General features: G+C 37.0%; 1 protein-coding gene across 1 annotated transcript in view; it reads left to right on the forward strand.

Annotated features, from left to right (window-relative positions):
• The window catches only part of PKHD1 (PKHD1, fibrocystin/polyductin), a 413,647-nt gene that overhangs the window by 109,440 nt on the left and 281,590 nt on the right, over window positions 1–22,617 (forward strand). Inside the window, exon 36 of the mRNA XM_006926447.3 lies at window positions 14,300–14,456. Coding sequence (XP_006926509.2) covers window positions 14,300–14,456 — 157 coding nt within the window. The remainder of the gene's footprint in view (window positions 1–14,299; window positions 14,457–22,617) is intronic.

The following is a 22,617-nucleotide window of genomic DNA, read 5'->3' on the forward strand; positions in this document are numbered from 1 at the left end:
GTGGCCCACAGCTCTCTCTGACTGGCTGGCCCATTGCTTTTTTGGGATGAGGGCTTTGCTCTCCACCAATAGTCAGTTTGCCTCTCGGAAAAAACCCTTTTGTATCGCCCCAGGTTTGTTCCCTCTGAGGGGACTCACAGTTACCCTTGATTCTCCAGCAGTGACATGCAGATTGCTCTCAAACCAGTGCCCTCTTCCCTCTGCGGCTGGGCAGGGGCACCTCCAGCCAGTTTCTTGCCTTTGGACTTTCCAGACATGACTCAAGTACTAGTGCCTTTTTCATTAAGCTCCCCCATTGGTTCCCTTGAATCCCCTTCTCATTTGGCTTAGGTGAGGTGGCAGTGCAGATATAATTTATCACAAGATACCAAACATGAGATAATTTATCACAAGATACCACATGACATTGCGAAGTCATGTGGTGTAAGTATTATAGCAGTATGTGCAAAGCCCAGTGGAAGCAGAAAAAAGGAGGGGAGGGGTCACAAGCAAAACTTCACAGGGAAAGGGAAATGACCTGGTTTTTAAAGACTGAGCAAGCCTTTGCCAGGTGGAATGGGGTCGAAGGGTCTTCTAGATGGAGGTAATAGTAGTAACCTCCATGCATGAAGGCATGGAGATGTGAAATGGCAGAACGTGTCTCGGGAACTTTAGGTGATTTCTGTTTGCTGTCACTTAAGGACTAGGTGAGTAGAGTGCAGAAGTGAATGGAGACTAGAGCACAAGGGCTTGTGGACACACACATACATACACGCTCACAGAAACCGAGTAAACAAACCCACGCTAGACAGAGAAACAAGGCAAGCACATATGCAGAGAGTTGTTCTCTTTTTTTGGTTTTCCTTTCTTTATCTGGTCTTAGAACCTTTAAAAAGTCATTTATCCTCTCTGGGCACCATGCCCTCATTTGAAAAATGAGGAGACTGAATACTCTAAAATTCCTCAATTTCAAGCTTGGCTCTAAAGAAGCATTGAACCAACTAGGAAGTTTAATTTTTAATCTGCTAGCTTGATCTAGAGAAATAGAGAACCCAAGAAGTTTAGTGATTTAAGTAAAAACAACAACAAAAAAATCCATCTTTTATTTTCTAGTTTTTAAATTGTGACAAAATATGCATAACATAAAATTTACCATTTTAATTGTACAGTTCAGTGCAATACATTTACATTGTGCAACCATCATCACTGTCTACCTGTAGAACAGTTTCATCTTCTCAAACTGAAACTTCATGCCCATTAAGCATTAACTCTGTATTTCTCTGCCCCTAGCCACTGGCAACCACCATTCATTCTACTTTCTGTCTCTATGAATTTGACTACACAGGTACCTCATCTAAGTGGAATCGTATGATACTGGTCTTTTTGTTACTGGCTTATTTCTCTTAGCATAATGTCTTTGGGATTCATCCATGTTGTAGCAGGTGTCAGAATTCCCTTCCCTTTTAGGGATGAAAAAGATTCCATTGTATGTATATACCACATTTTGTCCATTCATCTGTGATGAATGCTTGAGCTACTTTTACCTTTTGACTATTGTAAATAATGCTGCTGTGAACAAGGTTGTACAAATGTCTATTTAAGTCCTTGCTTTCAATTATTTTGGGTATATACCCAGAAGTGGAACACATAGTAATTGCATGTTTAATTTTATGAGGAACTGCTATACCGTTTACAAAATGGGTACACTATTTTACATTCTTATCAGCAATTCACAAGGGTTCCAATTTCCGCACATTTTCATCAACACTTTTTTTTTAAGTTAAATAATAGCCATCTTAATGGGTATGAAGTAGTATCTCATTGTGGTTTTGATTTGCATTTTCCTAATGATTATTGATGTCAAACATCTCTTCATACTTACTCGCCATTTGTACAACTTCTTTGGAGAAATGTCTATGTATTCAAGTCTTTTGCTCATTTTTTAATAGGATTGTTTTTGATGTTGTTGTTGAGTTGTAGGAGTTCTTTATGTATTCTGGGTAGTAATCCCTTATCGGATATACGATTTGCAAGTATTTTCTTCCATTCCACGGGTTGCCTTTTCACTCTATTGATAGTGTCCTTTGATACACAAAAGTTTTTAATTTGATAAAGTCCAATTTATTTATTTTTTCTTTTGTTGCTATGCTTTTGGTATATTCAAAAAATGGTCGCCAATTCCAATGTCATGAAGGTTTCCTCTATGAAAAAAGAAAGAAATATCTTTTGTATAAATTATGTTGGCCTAAGTTCAACTTTTAAATCTAGGTCTCTTGCTTAGTCTGCAGAATGTAACTCAGCTTTATTTATTTTCTGCTTTTCCCTCCTATTCTCTAAACATGCTTTGAGTACCTTCTTATCATCTTTGTTGCTTAGAGAATCAGGCAAGGTGTTGATTGTATGCCCACTACATTGTCTTTAATTGTTCTTAGTATGATTAAAAACTTTAAAAAAAATCTTTAAATAAAGTTTAGGTTTACTTTGGTTGGCCCTTCTGAAAAACTTTGAGTTTCAGATTAAAAACGACCCTCTCACCTCAATTAGTTGAGTATAATGGGAAAGTGAGGGAGTGAGAAGGAAAAGTTGTTCTTTCTGCTTATTGTGATTGATAAATAGACAAAGTGTTTTTTTTTTTTTCCCCCTCTTAATTTTCTAAAACAAAACCAAAAACTTCACAGGCAAGAGAAACTTCATCTGAAGAGGGAGATGTCAGAAAGAGGTCAAGTAGTAGGAAATGGAAACAATAGAAAGCTGTGCCATATGCTTGCCAGCTTTTTCATGAGATCTACTGATGTGGTTCATACCTGCCAAAATGTGTATTGATTGGCCAGCAAGAAAATTTTAAAAAGCTCCTTACACTATGCTAATTTCAAGATAATGGTCCATGTCTTTTGGTGGAAAAAAAAAAATTACTTGATTTGGCTTTTGTCCTGACTCTACCCCTATTCAATTCATTGAGTAATCTTGTTGCAGTCACTTAATTTCACACCTTTGAAATGAGATATTGGAACAGATATTTAAGCTTTCATTAACCCTGAAGTAATAGATGGACTTCTTTGGAATTATATTTCTTCCCATTGGGAAATTGGGGAAAGAAGAAGTTTCCTTTTCTTTTCTTTCTTTTTTTTTTTTTTTAAGACAAAACAGAGCCACATGAATAATTAGTTCAAGTTGAGGAACTGAGTTCCAGAAAGGGAGTAATTCCCCAAAGTAGAGAGAATTCTACGGAAAGGCATTTTGCTTGTGTTCTGAGAGGTGTTGTGGCCTCTGATAAATCTCCAATAATGCTTATTAAATTAACCCAATCTTCGATCCCTACATAGTTGATTACTATTGCTTTAAAGCTTGTTTCATAGGAGTCTTGTGGCTTTTAAACTTCCAAACTTTGAGGATCCTCTTGGGTGATAACTATGCTTGTGGCTTGTTTAGTATTTGCCAAGAGTTCTTAGTTTTCTGCCTTTAAAGACACATAATAAAAATAATTTTTCAAGTGTTTGTTTAAACTTATGTGTATATGTTATATGTACATATTTATATATTATGTGCATTTTATACAATGACTTCCAGGTGACTGCAAAACAAAGGATTAAAGTATTTTTTTATCTGGAAATTATATTGAGCTTTATGAATTTTTGGAAAGGCTTTGGAAAATTTTTGCTTTATACGGTTTTCTCTGAAGAAGAGTTTACTATAAAGGAAAATGCATATTTTTTTATTAAACTTATTTATCAGTATTTAAAGCAATAAATTATATATATGTAAAATATATAAATTTAAAAACAGTTTAGGGCACACTGGTTTGACATATTAAATAAATAGCAGTTGATTTTTGGATGTAATATTTTTGATCATGGGGACATTTAAATTATATCACCAATTGCTTGCTACTCCTATCCATACTAATAAATGGCATATGAAAATTTAGAAAAATAAAATGCAGATATTTTCCATCATGTCAAAATGGCATGTGGTTTTGATCCTGAGAGTGGAGGGTTTCCATCAGACTGCCCTATCTGAAATCTCTGGGTCTATTTCCTCTTTTGCCTGGATTGCTGTTACTGGTAGTTGGTGTTATTCAATTATCTCTACATTTTAATCTTGGTGTTTACCTCTAATGTTGCTCAAGTCAGTAGATGATTCATTGCATCTGGAACCAATAAACAGAGTTTGGCAGAAAAGAGACAATGTGTGGCAGATGCATTTGGAATAAAGGAACAATGCGTTTGAAACTGGACTCTAAGAGCTTAGAAATTCAATTATACATTCATGGTACAGGGCTAGGTATCACAATGCCTGGCCCATAGTGAACCAGTGAATGTTCACAAAGATAATGGTGATTAATCAATGCAGTCTGTATAAACAAGAAAGGCATCTGCACTGCAGTGGACAGGCAAGTTCCTCAAATTCTAGATTCTTGAAATTTCATCCCAGCCCTGAAACACTTCATTTAATCCTTCTGAATTTCCTCATTCCTCATGTAGGACTGATAATTTTGTGGTGTTAGCCTTAAAACAAGTAATCTTTCGCATCATCAAATACCAGACAACACATGCATGAATGCTTCCTGATAAAACATGATAGCACTTTGATATCAGGAGATCTAAAAACCTAAATGAACATTTCTTTTGTCCTCCCTAAAAAGTATATTAATCCCTACCGTGAAGCTTAAAGAACTAGGAAAAAGTTATTTAGTCAAGGCCAGTGAAGATACCAGGTACAGGATGAATTTCTCTAGTTTTTGAGTTTGGTTTTCCTCTGCAAAGCATTCGAGCATTGCCTTTTTTTTTTTTTTTTTTCCCCCAATGAGGGAATAAAAAAGTCAGATGCTCTTCTTTCCTCAGGAAGCAATGCAAACAAAATAGTAGTGCTATTAAAATCAATTATATTTAAATAATTATTCTCAGAAGTAGAGTTAGAATGTGGGCTTTTGAAAGTTCTTAGACTCTCCCAAAGGACACATGTCGTGGCTATGTTCAGAATCAGAAAGGTTTTGCATTTTTTTTCAGCCTAGACAGAGTGAGGTTGTGAAGAAATGGCAGTCCTGTGGCATTTGCTGTTGATGTTTTGTTGTCTTAGCTCTTTTGAGCAAAGTAAAGGTCTGTCTCAGGTCTAAATTTAAACTTTTGGGCATCATAAATTAAAAAATTCTATGTTACATGTCCTGTGGGTAGAGAGTTACTTATGTAGTGAGAGAACCACCTTGTCTTCTGCCCAGCAATGCTATCCCAAATTAGTCTTATTGTTCTTTTTCCTTTTGAGCAGTAACTTCAATGAAGGGAGGGAAAACAAACATATTCTCTGTGAAAATTACTACCCAAAGAAGGCCATTATGGTGGTATATTTATTTTCTATTGTTGCATGACAAGTAACCACAATTTTAGTGACTTAACACAATGCCTTTTCATTATCTCACGGTTTCTATAGGTCAGAAGTCAGGGTACAGAGTAGCTGGGTTCTTTGCTCAAGGTCACAGAAAGCTGACACCTTGATGGCTACATTTTCATCTGGAGTTAGAGAGCTTCCTTAAAGCTCATTTAGATTGTTGGCAGAAGTCAGTTCCTTTCAGCTGCAGAACTGAGATGCTCATTTTCTTGTTGGCTATTGGCCAGGGACCATTTTCAACTCCTAGAGGCTGCACTTGGGTCCTAGCCACATGGTCCCCCGATAATATAGAAGTTTGTTCCTTTGAAGACCAGTGAGAGTATCTATCTCTTCTTTTAAGGGCTCATCTGAATAGGTGAAGTCCATCTCTCTTTTGAATAACCCAAAGGCAACTGATTTCTGACTTAATTTTACTTGCACTTTCACCATTGCTATGTAACGTAACCTAATCACGGGAGTGATTCCCCATGGTGTTTACTGGCTCTGTTCCTATGAAAGGGAAGGGAATTATGCAGGGCATGTATATCAGGGGGCAGGAATAATCCTGGGGGGTATCTCAGAATTATGCTTAATACAGGTGATATGCTTAAATTTGGGGATTTGAGAAAGTCTCTAGACAAAGCCTTTATGAAAGTCAGAGCTCTGCTGACATTACCATAATCTGTTCCACGTCTTTCGTGATTCTACATATTTCACTTAGACCTGGGCTGTCCTGGAGTACCAATGGACAGACCCAGTCTAGGTCATTTCTGTTCCTGGAGGCTTTAATGAGGCTGTTAGTTTTAGCTTCCTAAAAGGGGTTCAGGTGTAGGGTGGCCTCCAGGGAGCTCACTTTACTATCTGGATCTTTATAGATAAAGTTTGCCGAGTCCCACCTCTATACCCACCTCTATAATGAATATTCCTCAAAGCTGGAGCGTGTCTGATGCCAACACAAAGACTGGGAGAAGAGCTGGCTTTGTCTGGTTCAGATTCAAGTGTAAGGAATTGGTGTAGAGTAGCCTCAGACCAGAAGAGTGTCTAGTAATCTCTTTGTCCTCTGTGAGCTGTGAGCACAGTTCCTCCAAAGAAGCAGGGGAATGGAGAAAAGGGGAAGGGGACCACTCAGGGGACCCAATTTGTTTGTGTTAATCAGAGATCTACCCACTCTCCTAATTGATTGTTCGCTACAAAGTAGCTTGATGTTTTTTTAGTCTGGGAGCTAAATGTAATAAACTTGTTCGTTTCTGTAAGAAATTTTTTTTTTTTTTTGCCCTTGGGGAGATCATTACTTCTATTGTATGAAGATGGTAGCCCAAACATTAAGAGTAATTAGAGCAGATGGCAGTGAATACTTCTAGTGTAAAATACTCTGATGCTTACACACAAGCTTTCATTCTTTGGACTTCCTCTTTTTCTCTCAGTCACCACATATTCATTTTACTTCCCTTCAGGTATAAAGGGGAGGGAGAAAAAAAGAGGGAAAAATAAGGTTCCCCTGGTGTATGAAACTGAGGAGCTGTCAAAGGTTCATAGCAGGGAAAGTACACTCCCGTGTATTCAATCACTGAAATTAAGTGTTTTCGAAGGCGGTGCAGTCACGGGTCCATAGCATGGGGAAATAACATGCTGTAGTCCATCACTTAAAATGTTAACCTTGTCTCTTACTAGTGACTGGGAACAGAAACACGTGCTCTGTGCTCGCTGGTTAAATGGCAGTATGTCAGCTCTGTGGAAAAGGCTAGAGTGTATCTGTCAATCTTCTGATTTGGCTCTATGTGTGTATGTGTGCGTGCACATGTGTGTGGCACACACACACACATGCACATTTTCATTTGGCTTCATGTTGCCTTCGGAGAATCTAGTTTATTGCTTACTGGAAAATGAGAATTGAACCAGTTTCCAGTATTTCAATGTATATCCTTTACTAAGATATTCTTGCTTGCCAGTCCTCAAACTCTTAGGTAGCTATATAATTATTTCTTTTTAATTATAGAAAGTTTCATTTTGAACATATTTCAATATTAATGGAGTATAGATGTAGTATAAGGAGCATATTACAGATAATTGGACAATATCAGTTCTTACTACATACTATAGTATGAATTGGAATGTACCAGGACTCAGCAAATTTTATAAAGATCCAGATAGTAAATATTTTAGGTTTTGCAAGCAATACAGTCTCTGTCACAAACTGAAAGCAGCTATAAATAATATGTAAATGAATGTTTGAAGCCATGTTTCAATAAATATTTATAAAATAGTGAGTGGGCCAGATTTGGGCTGCAGTTTGCTGACCCTGTTATATACTACTGAATACTTTCCATGATTTTTTTCTGTAGTACATATGAAGAACTTGAAGTCTTTATTCGGTGGGAAAGACAAAGGTCCCACTGCATCAGCAGAAAGGCTATAGGACTGTGCAGCATTCCTTCCTTGTCCATCATCCTTGCTGACCCTGCAGCACTTCAAGCATGCTCCTTCCCCAGGTTCTTCCCCAGAGAACTTCCGGCTCACATTCCACTTCTCTGCTCTAATCCTTTATCCAAGGTGTAGTCCCTGATCACTCAATATGAAATACCTGCCCCCATCCTGGCGCTTGTGATCCACATCACCCTGCTTTTCTTTTCTCCCTCAGGGCACATTATTTGTTTTATGTATTTAACTGTCATCTCTCTAAAATATAAGCTCTGTGAAGTCAGAAATTTGTTTTGTTTTGTGCCTAGAATAGTGCCTAGTAGGTAGTGGCTTATTAATTAATATTTATTGAATTCAGAGACTCATTTGCTCCATAGTTCCAGGCAAGAAAAGAGTTTGTGATTATTAAGTGAGATGACATCTGTTAAGTGCACTCAAAAAATGTTAGCCATTATTATTAATTTTAAAAATTAAAAATATTTTAAATTTAAAGTGGAGAGGGTAATGTGTGTGTATTTCACTTGTGAGGACCAGTGATATTATAAAATGTCTAGCACTATACCTGGGATATTAGAGGCATTCAATAATTGGTAGCTGTCATTATTATTATTATTTTCTCTAACAAGTGGAATAATATCTGGGCTTATAATTCAAAAGAAGCATTGAGAAGAGATTTGAAGACTCAAATGAAAGGGAAGATAAAGAAAGGCTCTCTAAATTCCCTCTCTTTGCAGACTGCAATAGTCTCCTGAAGCTCAAGAGTGCTCAAATAACTCACATGTAGGAAGCACTCAGCTAATATCAATATTCTTTGAGAAATCACAGAGTGTACGACGTGTACAGAACCGAGAGATTAGCTAGCGAATTGCCCGGTTTTCTAATGGGGACAAAAGGCAAATTTGAATTGGGCATAAGACTCTCACAAGAGGCATAGTTGACATTTCTTTGACCAGTCAACGTTCTGGGCAGTATGGAAGGACTTTCTCATGTTATCTCATAATCATGAAGAGTTTATAAGCACTGAAGAAAGAAAGTGATCACTTAGAGCCAGCATGAGCTCAGTAAGAACAAATTATGCCAAACTAATTTAATTTCCTTTTTGTTCTCTAAAGAATTATTAGATTATAGGTCAAGGTCTCTATTTGTACTTGTGGATTTGTAGATGTTTGACTTTTCACGATGAGCATTTTTTGTTTCATAATCAGCTGAAATAATCTCAGCCTGTGTTAATTTATCCATAGTGTCCAGATTAAAAAAAGAAAAGGTGATTAATGCACTGGATTTCATCTGTAAAGTAGTCTCTACTAAGGTCAGTCATCTAATCCTCTGAACCCCCATAATACCTCAGTTATGCCTTTAACTATTGAGTTAATCACATTTTATGTTAATTATATGGATATTTGTCTTTTTTTCAATGATAACATGAGCACCTTAAAAACAAGGACGAGGTCATATGTGTATGAGAGAGATGCCTTTACACTAGTTCATACGTAGAAGATTTGAGATTTTAATATTACCCAACATTATGATGTTATTATTATAACAGCCAAGACTCTTAGTTGGGAGAGCAAATGTTATTTAATAAATGGGGTGAAGACAGTTTACTATTTGGTAGAAAAAAAAAAAGATAAAAACAATGAAAAATGGAAAACTTCCCACTAACATAAATTCTTAATTAGGTGAAGATAAACATACAAAAAGAAACACTACAAATCAAGAAGAATATAGACGTGATGTTTATATAAGAATGAAAGAAGAGTTTCCAATGCATAAAATTATAGAGGATGTCATAAAAGAAAAGATAAATATGTTTGGTTTCATAACAGTTAAAAACATTATTAAGGAGCACTAAAAAAAAGGAAAACAATTTTCAGCTTCATATTAAATTATTTTAGTTATTAAAATATTTTAAACTATGGCATAGTGATTATAAGCCCAAGTCAGAGTTGACAATTCATTCATTCAAACCTATTTTGGGGGTACCTACTACATATCAGCCATTGTTATAGGTACTGAGGATACAGCTGAAAACCAAGAAGCTCTCATGAAACTTACATTCTGTTGAGGGTTAACTGACTGACTATAAACAAATATACCATGTTTCAGTGCTTTGGAGAAAATAAAGCAGGGTAAGAGATGGAGAGAATGTCAGTTATAGGGAACCTGTCTTTTCCTATTTCCAAGGCTTTCATGCTGAAGAAGAATGCATTCTGGTGAGGTGTCAAAACAGTTCTTTCTTGTCTTTGTCATCCAGGAGACGCTGTGACTAGAGAGATTCCTGTACTCTACATCCTCCACCACCCCAGCTTACATATATTCTCACAAATATGTCTTTGCTTGGTGTTCCAACTTGCTGATCAATGACTTCTTTCAAGATAACTCTGGTGGTGTTACAAGTACATTTAAGGTGACATGTGAGATTTGCAGACACTGCATACTCGCTGAAGTTCAGAGAAGTGCTGATGTGCTGTAAGAAGAAAACAAATTGCATAAGCTTGCTAGCTGAGACAGGAAAGTTTTTGCTTGTATTTTTTCTTCCTTTTTTTTTTTTTTTCTATTTTTCTTTTTTTAGGTTTATTTGGTGCTGCATGTACTGAAGTAAAAGTGAGAGCATGTTCTGGATAATTCCTAAATCTTTATTTCCACATCTACTTTCATATGACAATGGAGAAATACTTTTCTTCCTCTGCAGAATGGGAGTGAGTGATTTGTTTATTTCAAAAAAAAAAAGGAAAACTAAAGCTAAAGGTTGAGCGCCTTGGGAACTAGAGTGGAAAGAGCTTATATTTAGTGGACATGAAACTTACATTGACCTATAAGCTGGTTTGGCGACACGGAGCACGGCTTTCAATGAAAAGCATCATGTTGGTATCAACTGAGAGGCTTTCAAATATATTGACAAAAAGTCTTTTGTCAATGTTGTCAGCATTCTCTTTTGCTTGACTGAATCCAAGTGATAGGGATTGGAGGATAAGAATGATGGAAAATGAACCATCCCCACTGTTCCATGGGGCATTGCCCTGGCAGTCCTGTGTAGACAATGATACTATCAGCATGTCAATTCTGAAAATGTAGAAGAGCTAAAATTCTTATGGCTCATTCATGTAATCATGGATTGATTCACTGACAGCTTACAATCATGGAGATACATTGCTCCTCTACTTTCCCAGGTAGCCATTACATAGTTGAGAATGCATGAATTTTTTAGGACTTTTAGTATTTAGTCATTCATGTACTAAAGCATGAAACATCAATAAAAATTTAATACATTTCAGGATACTTTTATTATGCTAAGGAGAAATTTGGGCACAGGAAAATTTAGGTCTCTTTAAACTTAATGCTTAACATTTATATTAATTTGGAATCTATCACATTGAATAGAGAAACTTAAGGTGAAAACAAAAACCAGTGGAAGATTTCTTAGGGAAACTAAATTTGAGTCTTGGGTTTTAATTTAGATACACTCATCATCATTTGGTTTAAGCTTAAGTAGAGTTTGAAACCCAGAAAGGAATGTGAAAGGATATGGGCCAAACCCAAAAGATCAGGAGACCTAGGAGATGTAGCATTTTTAAGTATTTTAGGCCTTACTACCTATTTGTCTACCCATTGTAACAGGAAGGTGCTTATGCCCGAGCACCTGTATGTAATGTCTATAAATATATGCATGGGATTAGCAGATAAATGATTCATTATTTCATCAAATTTTATCGTGCACTTACTATGTGTCAAACACTTTCTAGGGGGTTAAAACAAAGTTCCTGCTTTTTATTTGAGAAAGCTCAATAGATGACAAATATGTAAGGAATTGTATGATCTAATACCTGAATGAAGTGGTATTAGGGGAGAAGGAGTAACTGGAAGCATTATGTTAATATAAAGGCAGGGAAGGAGATGTTATTTAAGCAGAGACCTGAGCCATGCAGATATTTTGTAGAAGAGTATTCCGAAAGAGGCCACCATGAGTGAACAGACCTAAGGTGGGAGCTTGTTCTGCATGAGTCCAGTCTGTCTTCACCCCTGTGGCCTTTGACACCTTATTAAAACCCTTTGAGCCTTTGCTTCCTCAATTGTAAAGAGAAGATAACAATATTTGACCTTACCATCTGCTGGGTTGGGCCTGAGCATAGCAAATGTTTAAAGGTAGACAGGCCAGGCTAAGATGATATAACACATGGAAAGCAGCAAATGACACAGACACATGCTTTAGAGTAATAGAGAAAGTTTTTAAAATTTACTTAGAGCTAGTGACAGGTACCAGTACTAATTGTAAGTAATAAAATGTTCTCAAATTAATTAATGGAAGACATTATGGAATAGTCTTCCTTTGACCCCCCAATACCTAATTAATATCTAGTTGTTCCATATGTTTCCATCGTGAGAGTCATAGCCCTGGTTTTCTTTGTAGTCCTATAGTTGGGCTATGGATCTGATCACCAGGTTAATGTTTCAGAAGGAGTTATGCTGCTGAATTCTTCAAACTTCTTACAGCTCATTTACACACCACCTCACCCAGCTTGCTAGTCTTCCTTAAGACCCTGAGAGTCAAGAGTTGGTTTGAAGAAAACTTCCTGTTTCCATTTTTGGATACATCTCTATGCCCTGCAACGCTTTCCTTGATTTGGACCTCAAACTTTGAAGCAGAAGTGTTATCTGAGAATATCACCAAATTGACGAATTCCTGGGCCCAAGTCATGAGCTTCCGATTCCACCATGGTGGCACTGAGGGAAACTGCACCTTAGCTCTAGGCTGAGAAATGCTGTCAACATCATCTATAAAATCGAGGGATAGAATTTCTCTAGGGTCCTTCCACTTCTAACTGTATAGAAATCCAAGCTTTTTCAAATGCCCTTTTATGCTTGACTCAGGGCTGACATTTACAGATAATCTGGTTTACCCTTCTCTGCAGTTGACTACCATCTTCATCCGATTCAGTCTTTTGTACTTTCTCACCACTTTATTCCACTCCAATGTCCTCCATTTTGCCCCCTTTTCCTCTTTATGGATTCTAAGAGAGTGAATTAAAGGATTATAAAAATGTATAATATATAGCCTTAAAGGAGCACTTTTTATAATTTTACCTTCCAATACCTAGTGTTAGTATGAAATCAGTAGAAAGCAAAAGTTCTCTCCTACTTTTTGGGTCTGTGGATGGCATGGTGGGGATGCGGCTCATCTAACTTGCAACGATGCTCATGCACCACACATTTTTCTTTCTGTGGTTCTGTGACTCCTTGTCGCTGTGCCTTATGCTTTTATGTCTCTTAAACTGGGATGAGTCAGTGACTTTTTCTCTCCTTTGTACAAAATGAAAAGAACCCGCTTTTCTTTACCCCAAATACTTATTGGTGGTTGGGTTGAGTAAACAACTCAGGACTGTTGAGCTGGGCATCAGTACACATTCTTGGAAAATCTACTGGCTCTTCTGGCAATACATTTTTCCATCTTTCTCTCCCAGAAATACTCCAAGGCACCATTTGCCGTGTAGGTATAGTTATTGGTATTAAAAGCATACCTTCCCTTCTTAATGATCGTCTCCCATCTGTCTCTGACACCTCATCAGAGAATCTTCTAGGCAATTATTTCATAGGAACTCGGGCTCCACATTTGGTTGGGATCTGTGAGGGAAGAAGAACTGTGTGGAGAGAGGCATACACACTATGTGTGTATTACCTTGAGGGAATCACCTTCTCTATCCTGATTTCATTATATTTATCATCATCATAGTTTCACAGCTACACATATAGTCATGTTCTTGGCCTCTTGCATGAGCCAAATACTGCTTTCCATGCTTTCTACATTCCTGTTTTAAAAAACACATGACCTCAGTGTGACCATAAGGAGGAAAGTGTTCTGAGAGGGTGACTGAAGTCCAGGCGGGGAGAGGGCACTTCCACCTCTGGCTCCTCTCAGTCTCGCTCCCTGTCCCTCACTCAAAGGTTCTGGGCTGTCATCTGAAGTCAGTTGGCATTTCGCCTACGCATGGGCTTTTTCAGCACTGATGCACCAGGCATAGAGGGAAAGGCAACAAGACAGTAGTATCAAAACAGGTAGAGTGGGAGGATGGATCTGAGCATTAGAAAGAGGAATGTTCCTATAAAACGGAGACACTTGGCAATAGAGTCAGTGAAAAATGATACCAATTATACAAAGCAAAATGCCACCTATCAAGCAGGCCATTTTAATTCTCCCCATTTCAGGCTATTTATGACTTTTTGTCCAAGACTCAATACATATCTGTAAAAATAAAAAATGGAATCTACTCCATCTGTTAGGCAGAAGGGGGCCTGGGCTGGGAAAAAAAGTAGCATATTACAAGCATCTTGTTGGAGAATTCCAGAGACATTTCAAGTATAACTTTCCTTCTTTCATAGTTTTTCCTTTTCGAGTTAATTGTATGAGGAAGACAGGGTGACTAATTTTATTGACATTTAAAATTATATTTAAATTAGTTTTAGTTTAAGAAGTTTCTATTATGATCGATCACCCACACTATCCTGCTTTAAAACAATACGAAAATAACAGAACTCTGTTTTCCAGGGCAACTTTTCCTTTCAGTTCTGCCAGAGGTGGTCGAGGGCTCACAGCTGGTTTCCTGAAAGAGCGCCACAAGATGGCGACAACGTCACAGTGGAGACTGGCCAACTGCTACTGCTTGACACCAATACAAGCGTCCTCAACTTACTTCACGTTAAAGGTTAGTGGAGTTCAGAGATCGGTGATAACATTAATATATATAATTCTATTAGTTTTAGGGGAAAGGAAAGAAAGGAACTTTTTGGATAAGTTCCAGCACTTGGTTGACAATTTATTCTGGGACCGAATGGAGATTTTACTGTGAAAGGGAGAAGTAGTCAGAGGGTTCAAAATAAAAGCCCTTCTTTTTGACTCTTATAAGCACAGAGCTTGATTATTTTAATTTTTCAAATACAAGAAAGTTACCAGTGTTCTCAAATAATATGCTTTTTTATTCGAGTACTTTGTAGTCATGCTCGTTCAGGGCAGCCTCCACAATATAGCAAAATGCTCTGAAATCGGTTAATGCTGCTGCCTTTGAAATTCCCTGCCAAGAAAGCAGTGTTTTCCTGCTTTTACCCTGTTGTGGTTTTGAGTTCCTGGTCCCATGGAAAGTCATATAAATAGGCTTCCTTATTGCAAAACTGGCCACATAGCTCTAGGGTCTGGGAAGTTGGAAGAGACTAAGAATTCAAATCTCGAGTCCTTCGCCACATCATCAAGTGACTAAGTCAGTTATTTCACCTCTTTGTGCCATTGTTTCCTTATCTGTTAAATGAGAATAAAAATTATTGCCTACTTCAATGGCTGCTAATAAGGAATGGTCATCAAAGTGGAGAATGAAAATTGCTTGGGAAATGTGATTAGTTATAGATATCTATAAAATTATGCACTAAAACACTATTCTTTACTATAAATATATTTAACACTTATGGGAGGATTTGTTCTTGTTAAAATAAGAGTATGGCTACATGAGAAAAGTGTGTGTGTGTGTGTGTGTGTGTGTATGCGTGTGTGTGTGAATAATCTGAAGGGGATAAACTTATGCAATCTTGATACTTGTTCGTTACAGATGGAATGAAGTTTTTCTGATCAGGCATTTTGCCATTCTATACTCTGGAAGCTGTTTTTCTTTTCTCTAGTAGCAAGGAGAAGTTTTCAGGCAAATCAGTTAATTAGTGCCCTTTAGGAAAGATGGCCTGTCAACTTGGGCTCTTGGCCTGTCTTTGCGGTGTGTATGTTTTTGTGTACGTGTGTGTGTGTGTCTATGTGTGTGTGTATGTGTGTGTAGCCAGTGGCTGTGGGGAGTGCTGACTTATTGATAGCGATCAACTACCTAAAGACTAGCAATGACAAAGGAAAATTACAGGCTTAAAGCCTTAGCTCAGCGAAAAGATGCTCTTGGCAAGCTTTTAACCAGGACCCTCCCCACAGGAGTCAAATTCTGCTGGAGGATGGGAATATCTTCAAGTGCTCAAGGGTTTTGCCTTATACTGATATCATTTGGGAGAAGTTTTCCCACTAAAAGTATTTCGACTCAGCCTGAGTCTCTGAATGTCCTATTAGTCCCAGGTAAATGTTCAATCAAAGAATGGTGTTAAGATCAAAGACTGAAGATGGAGAAGAGGCATCAGAGGCACAGAAAAGGGTAAGAGAAAGGTAGGGGTATGCGGACTATGCACTTGGCTGCTCATTCTTGGAGGTTTCAAGATCTGAGTAATCTAAATACTTGTTCCAACCTATCACCTTCCAATACTAGTTTTCCTTAATATTCTTGGTTTAGGCAATATTTCATTTTCATATTATTTAGAATAAGTATGTCAGGTTTGGAAGGACAGAACCTCACCCTGTGAAGAGGCAAGGCCTGTTATATGAAGGATTTCCTCTGTCTCTAAGAAGTAAGACCATTTGTGGGAATGTGGCTGTAAGTAGTAGACACCTGTTTCTGTACAAATGGTGCACAAGAGTTGTTGGCAGGGAGCAAGTTTGTCTAGAGTGAAACTCTGAGGTTTTTATTATAGATATATGGATCATAGCTTCTAGAAAAAAATGAGAACAGAGACAGGACAAATATCAAATTCGATTCAGCAGATGACTTGTGAATGTTTGTTAAGTGGCCTAGTAACTCTGTGTGAGATACAAGAAAAAGTAAAGAATAATACTTAATGCCAGTAGTGTGTATTATCACTAAAGAAAAAAATAATTAAGGAGAAAATATAAAAGAATAAAATTTCTCAAATCTATGATGCAGGCAGTAAAGTAAAATGTAGTCCAGAGTAATCAGGTGTCAAGGATATAAGGCTAGAGTTGGATGATGGAGAGAAGAATAGCATATCATTTGTGTCTGAGATAAGTTTTGATCATGTAGGTATCAATCTACAAAGAGAGTATGTTTGAAGAACTTCCCATCTTACTTATCGGAGCTGCACATTTCCAGTAGCTCATGCCAAAGACCTTGGAGACATCCTAGACTTCCTTCTTTTTTTTTCATATCCCATGACCAATCCGTCAGTGAATCTTATTGACAGGATCTTCAATATGTATCTCATATATCAGCACCTGTGTTGGTACCAATCTAGTCCTAATCAACAATTTTTGGGCAGGACCATTTCAAATGGCCTCTTAATTGATTCCAAAGTTTCTAATTCTTTGTTTTCCTTTATAGCAGAACCCTAATTTTTATTTGGGGCTGCAGCGTACCCAGCTCAAATGTTATATTTCCTGGTCTCTTTTGTAGTTAGACAGACAGCTCTTGTGGTTAAGAGCTGGTTGATGAGATGTAAGGAGGAAGTGTGGTACAGGACATTTGGGACCCAATAACAGGCATGTCCTACTTGTCTTTCCTTCTTCCTCTTCCTTGTTTCCTGGAATGTAAATGTGATAGCTACATTTTCAGCTGCCATCTTGGACTATGAGATGACTCATTAAGAATGGAGAAACAGAAGAACGAAAGAAGCCCAGGACCCTGATGACTTTGGAGTTGCCATAGTGGCATGGCAACTGGGACTGCCCACCTATGAAGTTACTTTTTGTGATAGAAAAACAAGCGTTCATGTGTTTAAGTTATTGATATTTCACTTTTATGTTATATGCTAAAATAATCCCCCAATAGTTTATTTTCCATGTCCTTTAAAAATATGTCAGATCTTGCTACTTCTCTTCTCAAAATCCTTCAATGTCTTCTCATCTCACAAGAATAAAATCAAAATTTCCACTATTATTAAACCTCTGATCCCTTCATTGATCTTGTCTTTCTCATTTACTTTGTTCTAGCTCTTCTAAAAATATACCTGGAGCACACCTGCCTTAGGGCCTCTTCATACAATGTCCAATGCCTGAAATATTTTTATTCCAAATAGTCAAGTGGCTGGCTCACTTATTTCATTCACTCATTGAGAAAATATTAACTTATCAGAGATGTCTTCTTGGCCATCTTTTCTAAAACTATAATTACTTCTTATTATTTTCTATTCTTTTATTTTGTTTTACTTTTCTTTATTGCACTTATCATCACATTACATATTATAAATTTTCTTGTTTATAATCTCTTTCCTCTGCTAGAACAAGCTCAAAAAGGCAAAGGACATTACCGATTTATTCACTACTGTCTCTTTAGTGTCTAGGACAGTGCCTGATACATAAAGAGGATTCAAAGAATATGCGTTAATGATTGAATTAATGAACAAACAAAATGGTGCAGGGTTCAGGTCCTGAATGAAATTTAAGGAAGATAATCTTGCTCCCTTAAATATCACTTTTCCTAACTAATTTACTTTCACTGTACTTGGTTGTTCTTACCGATATATTTAGGTACACATGTATACATATGTGCCCATATGTACACACATATGTATACATGCACACATGCAAATATACATATATTCACATTCATATATACATGCATATGCCCACGTATAAAAGCATATCGTTATGCATATTAGGAATACAAAATCCACTGGTAAGTTAATTTCCTATTTCTAAAAGGCATTTGAAACTGGTGAAGGATGCTGACTCTCAAATATCTGGTTGATATAGCATAACTCTAAACCTCTAATGTCTTCTTTTGGTCTATAATATGTGTGAAAGTACTTGAAGGATAATAAAACACTATTCAAATATAAGATTAAATCATTAGCCTCATCAATATCAATAGCAAGTCACTCTATAATATTATTGTCTTTCTCATACCCCTTCATGATATCAGAGAAGTAGCTGAGTGGAATTTTCTTTATTTTTCTGATACCCTCTACAGGATGAGATAAAGCATGAAAATTTTAAGCCGAATACCAATTTCTTCAAAAGATTTTAACAAATGAAAAGCGAAGTATTATAGTGGAAATACTTTCAGTCATTTCCACATTACAGAGAATGTATTCTAAATGAAGTATGTACATAGTCAGAAAAGATTAGTGCTAAATAAAAGTGAAACTAGATCATCTAAGAACTACATTTAGAACTGCTTTATAAAAATGTTGCATCCTTTATGTTATTTTTTCATTTATGGCAGCCAGCATCTTAATGTATAAAGAACCAGGCTTCTATTTCAGGAAAACCAACACTTCTACATATGGCCCTCAGGAGTCTTGAACTCTCTGTGGTGTACTTATAGTTCCACCTATAAAATAGAATTGACATTTTTTTTTTCTTACAAGTACAACTTATAGAGTAGAAAGGAGAATTATAAATTTCTTCGAGGCAATTGGGAAAAGGCACCAAAGTTTTTCCCATTATTTATGATGCTACATATACTGATTCCTGAACTTTATTGAAAAATGGCAGATTATTTTGTGACCATGATAAGAGCTTCAACTATATTTATTATTTTGCCTTAGTTATCAAAATATCAAGAAATTTTATTTACTTACCATCTCTACTTTCCTACATTTCTCCCTCCCTCCTTTTTTTCCAAAAAAAAAAAAAAAGTTGTTTTATAGAGAGTACTGTTAAACACAAAAGAGAATTAACCCAATCAATTAATACTAATGAGTTGGGATGGAAATAGGCATATTGCCTTGATTTAGTTAATTATATTTTTCGTTCTTTTATGTTAAGATGCCCAACGGCCATAGGCATCACTGAATTAAAATTTATTATTTTATTCCAAGTAATTATGATGAGCCATAATAACAAAGAAGGAACGTCACCCTCATGTCAGAGACATTATGCATTCTGGGCTTGTGGTTGTTGGAACAGCATTTGTATTTTCTGAATGAAGCAATGAATCTCTCTGTATTTTGGTGGTCAAGCAGCTTGACATGAAATTGCCTAGAGATAATGATTAAGAAAGGCTCAATTAGAGGAAAACGAACTCTAGAAATCCCTCTTCCCTTGGAGTTGGGCTTTCAAAAGGAAGACATTTTGTAGCTTCTTTCTACTTACAATGCCATCACTTTAAAATGTTTGAACAAAAACTTGTTCCCAGTCTCTATTGCTGCTTAATAGTGCACTGATTTCTTTTAATGTGACTTTCTATTTCTTGGTCTACTGGTACATACCAAAGCGGTTAAATGCTTGGTAGGCTTTTGAGTCAGAAAGAACTGAGTCTGAATCTGGGCTCTGTTTGTTACCATCCCTGTGACCTTGGGCAAATCGCATAGTCTCCATAAGCCTGAGGTTTCTCCTCATTAAGGTTATGCTAGTTATAATGACAGGAACTGTAACCATGATGGCTAACATTTACTATTTGCTATTGTTCGGCAAGACTACAATGTATCACCCAACTCATATGGATGTTTTGAGTATCAAGTGAGAGAATATTTCTAAAGCCCTTAGCATAGGGCCTGGTCCAGAATAAGCGCTCAATGTTAGGTGTTTTCTGTTTTCTGGTTTTGTTTTGTTTTGTTTTGTTTTGTTTTTGACTGATGAAAATAGAAGAGATGGCTGAATATTAGGCCTAAGTTGCAATTTTATTTTTTATTTACAGATAGTAGCTGCTTGTACATACAAAGTTAACTGGGTTAGTGAAAGAATTAGCTTCATAATAAAGACCTTAGATTGCTTTTGCCTCTGTTATCTTCAGAATGCATATTGAAGTGTTTTTCTTTCTGTGGCAAGAGAGGGAGGGATACAGAGGTGGACATAGCAAAGTCTGTTTGCTTTCATTCTTCTTGTTATTTTGACTTTGTGGAAATGTGTTTTTCTGGTGCTGTTTGGAATATGCTCTCATTTTCTCCAATTTTTTTAGTCCACAGTTTTGAGGACTCTCAGTTCTTGTTAGTCTATTATATTTGAAATTTCAGTGGCATACAAATACATATTCTTGGCTTATTGAGATGAGGTATCTTTTCTTGACTCACTCTCAAGTTCATTGTAGAGTTTCCTCATCTTTGGCAAGGGTTTGAGGATTTCAGAGTGAGGTATGAAATGCTGTACCCAGGACAGCCTTTTTTATCCCGTGGTTTATACACTTGGTCCCTTCTAGTTAGTACCAAATCAGCCTCAGTTTCAGTAGCTGAATGCTTCACCTTGCAATGATCTTTTCAATGCAACAGCCTGGGAATGCTATGAGACAGGACTTTCTTGAGACATTACTTGTGGTTTCTCTGTACATCAGGTCTGTGTGAGTCACTGGGCAGATTACCCTATGTCTTTAGTTTCAAGGCTTCCCAGATACCAATGTGGATTTAAAGGAAATCCATCTAAAGACAGGCTGGAGTTTCGATAAACGTGAAATAGTTTACATTAATATTTATTTCACTCATAACTATATAATGTCTCAGTTAACACGAGGTAATTTTGTGGACTGGTAAAATTCATTGCAAATTAGTGAATTTAAAACAATTCTTCTGTAAGTGGGTTGTAAGAAGAGATCGACTGAATTGCCTCCTCTCCTCTCTCAATTGAAACATAGCTACCCTTAAAGGCAGGAGATGGGATGACCGTGTATAGGACAGTGTGACAAGGTTGACTCATTGCAGTTTGGTCAGCCAACTGGGGACCCAAGTTCAAATTTGAGGCAGCCACAGACTCTCTTATGTCTTTGGGTAAGGCTCTGATCTTCAAATCAATGCACAAAATGGAAATGATGGTGAGCCCCTTCTTTTTGTAGGAGGAAAGTTGGCTTGCATAAACCTTTATCAGATGTTAATGTTCTTTGTATGTGCAACCCTGTGGAGAAAGCGCAGCACAGAAGTTAGTAAATTTTGTTCTCATAGTTTCAAGCATAGTGCTCCAGAAGGGTCTGGGCTGTGCAGTAATCTACAGGGGAAGCCTGATTAAGAAGTCAGCATCAGAAAGAATTACCCTGTTTTTAAAATCTACCCTTAACTCCCTTTATCTTGTGTGTCTCCATGTGTTAGTCTTTTCTTGGTGACCAGTTGGTGTTAATTATTTTATGAGGATATTGCCTATATCAAAAGCTAAGTGGATCATCGATTGAATTTTTAATCAGCTAAGAACTTGAATTATTTTTATATCAATTCTTTACAAATTTAATATTAGGGATTTTCTCTGTTGTTTTACTTTTTCTTTTAAAGCAACTTATGATGTTTTCTCAAGTCCTACAACATCAGACGAGCCTGAAATATCAGAGCCACACACAGGTATACCCAGCCTCTCAAGTCTTTCTTTGGATTCCAGGTGTTCCGACAATACTGCGCCTCGTTTTCCCCTTAATTTTTGCTGATTGAAAGAAAAAAAGTGCTCTCTGGAGCTCTGCAGGAAACCCGCCCCCCCCGCCACCTCCCCCATTTGGGAAGGTGTAATCTAGGCTACAAGCTTAAGCAGGAGCCAGGTCCATTTTTGCTTACCTGTCTATTGCCAGGACCATTATATCTCCAGGCACCCGGAAAGTACTCAGTTTTAATTGTTGAACCACTAAGCTAATCACTAAATTTCTGATCTGAAGAAGCAAGTTAACATTAGTTTTGCATTTCTCTGTGAACAGAGTCTTTCCTGGTATCCTCAAATGTTAGTCCATTTGTCCAATTTCATTTACTACCTGTGTATCAGAAGATCAGAGACAAAGGCTTTTTAATGTGGGGGACACTTGGCTCTGAAACCCCTTATTTTTCCCAATCAGACAATGACTTACATTATTTACCTCCAGAGAACAGTCCCAGACGCACTCGATTAGCCGTAAATGAAAGATAAGCCATGGCTGTGAGAAAGGACATGCTTTCAATAGATGGGCAGACAGACAGATAGATATTAAACAATTTATAGTTTTATGTCTTGACAACTTGGATATTGTAACATGAAAAATGCTACTGAAAGGGACCCAGTCTTTTTTTGCACAGAAGCTACAATATTTTCAGTAACAAAAGATAAATGTTTCAAACTTCCTCACTTAAAAACCTTCTCTGGCTTTCCATTAGCCTTAAAATGACGTTTAAGCCCTTAAG

This window comes from Pteropus alecto, unplaced genomic scaffold (assembly GCF_000325575.1).
Source record: "Pteropus alecto unplaced genomic scaffold, ASM32557v1 scaffold7, whole genome shotgun sequence".
NCBI classification, from domain to species: domain Eukaryota; kingdom Metazoa; phylum Chordata; class Mammalia; order Chiroptera; family Pteropodidae; genus Pteropus; species Pteropus alecto.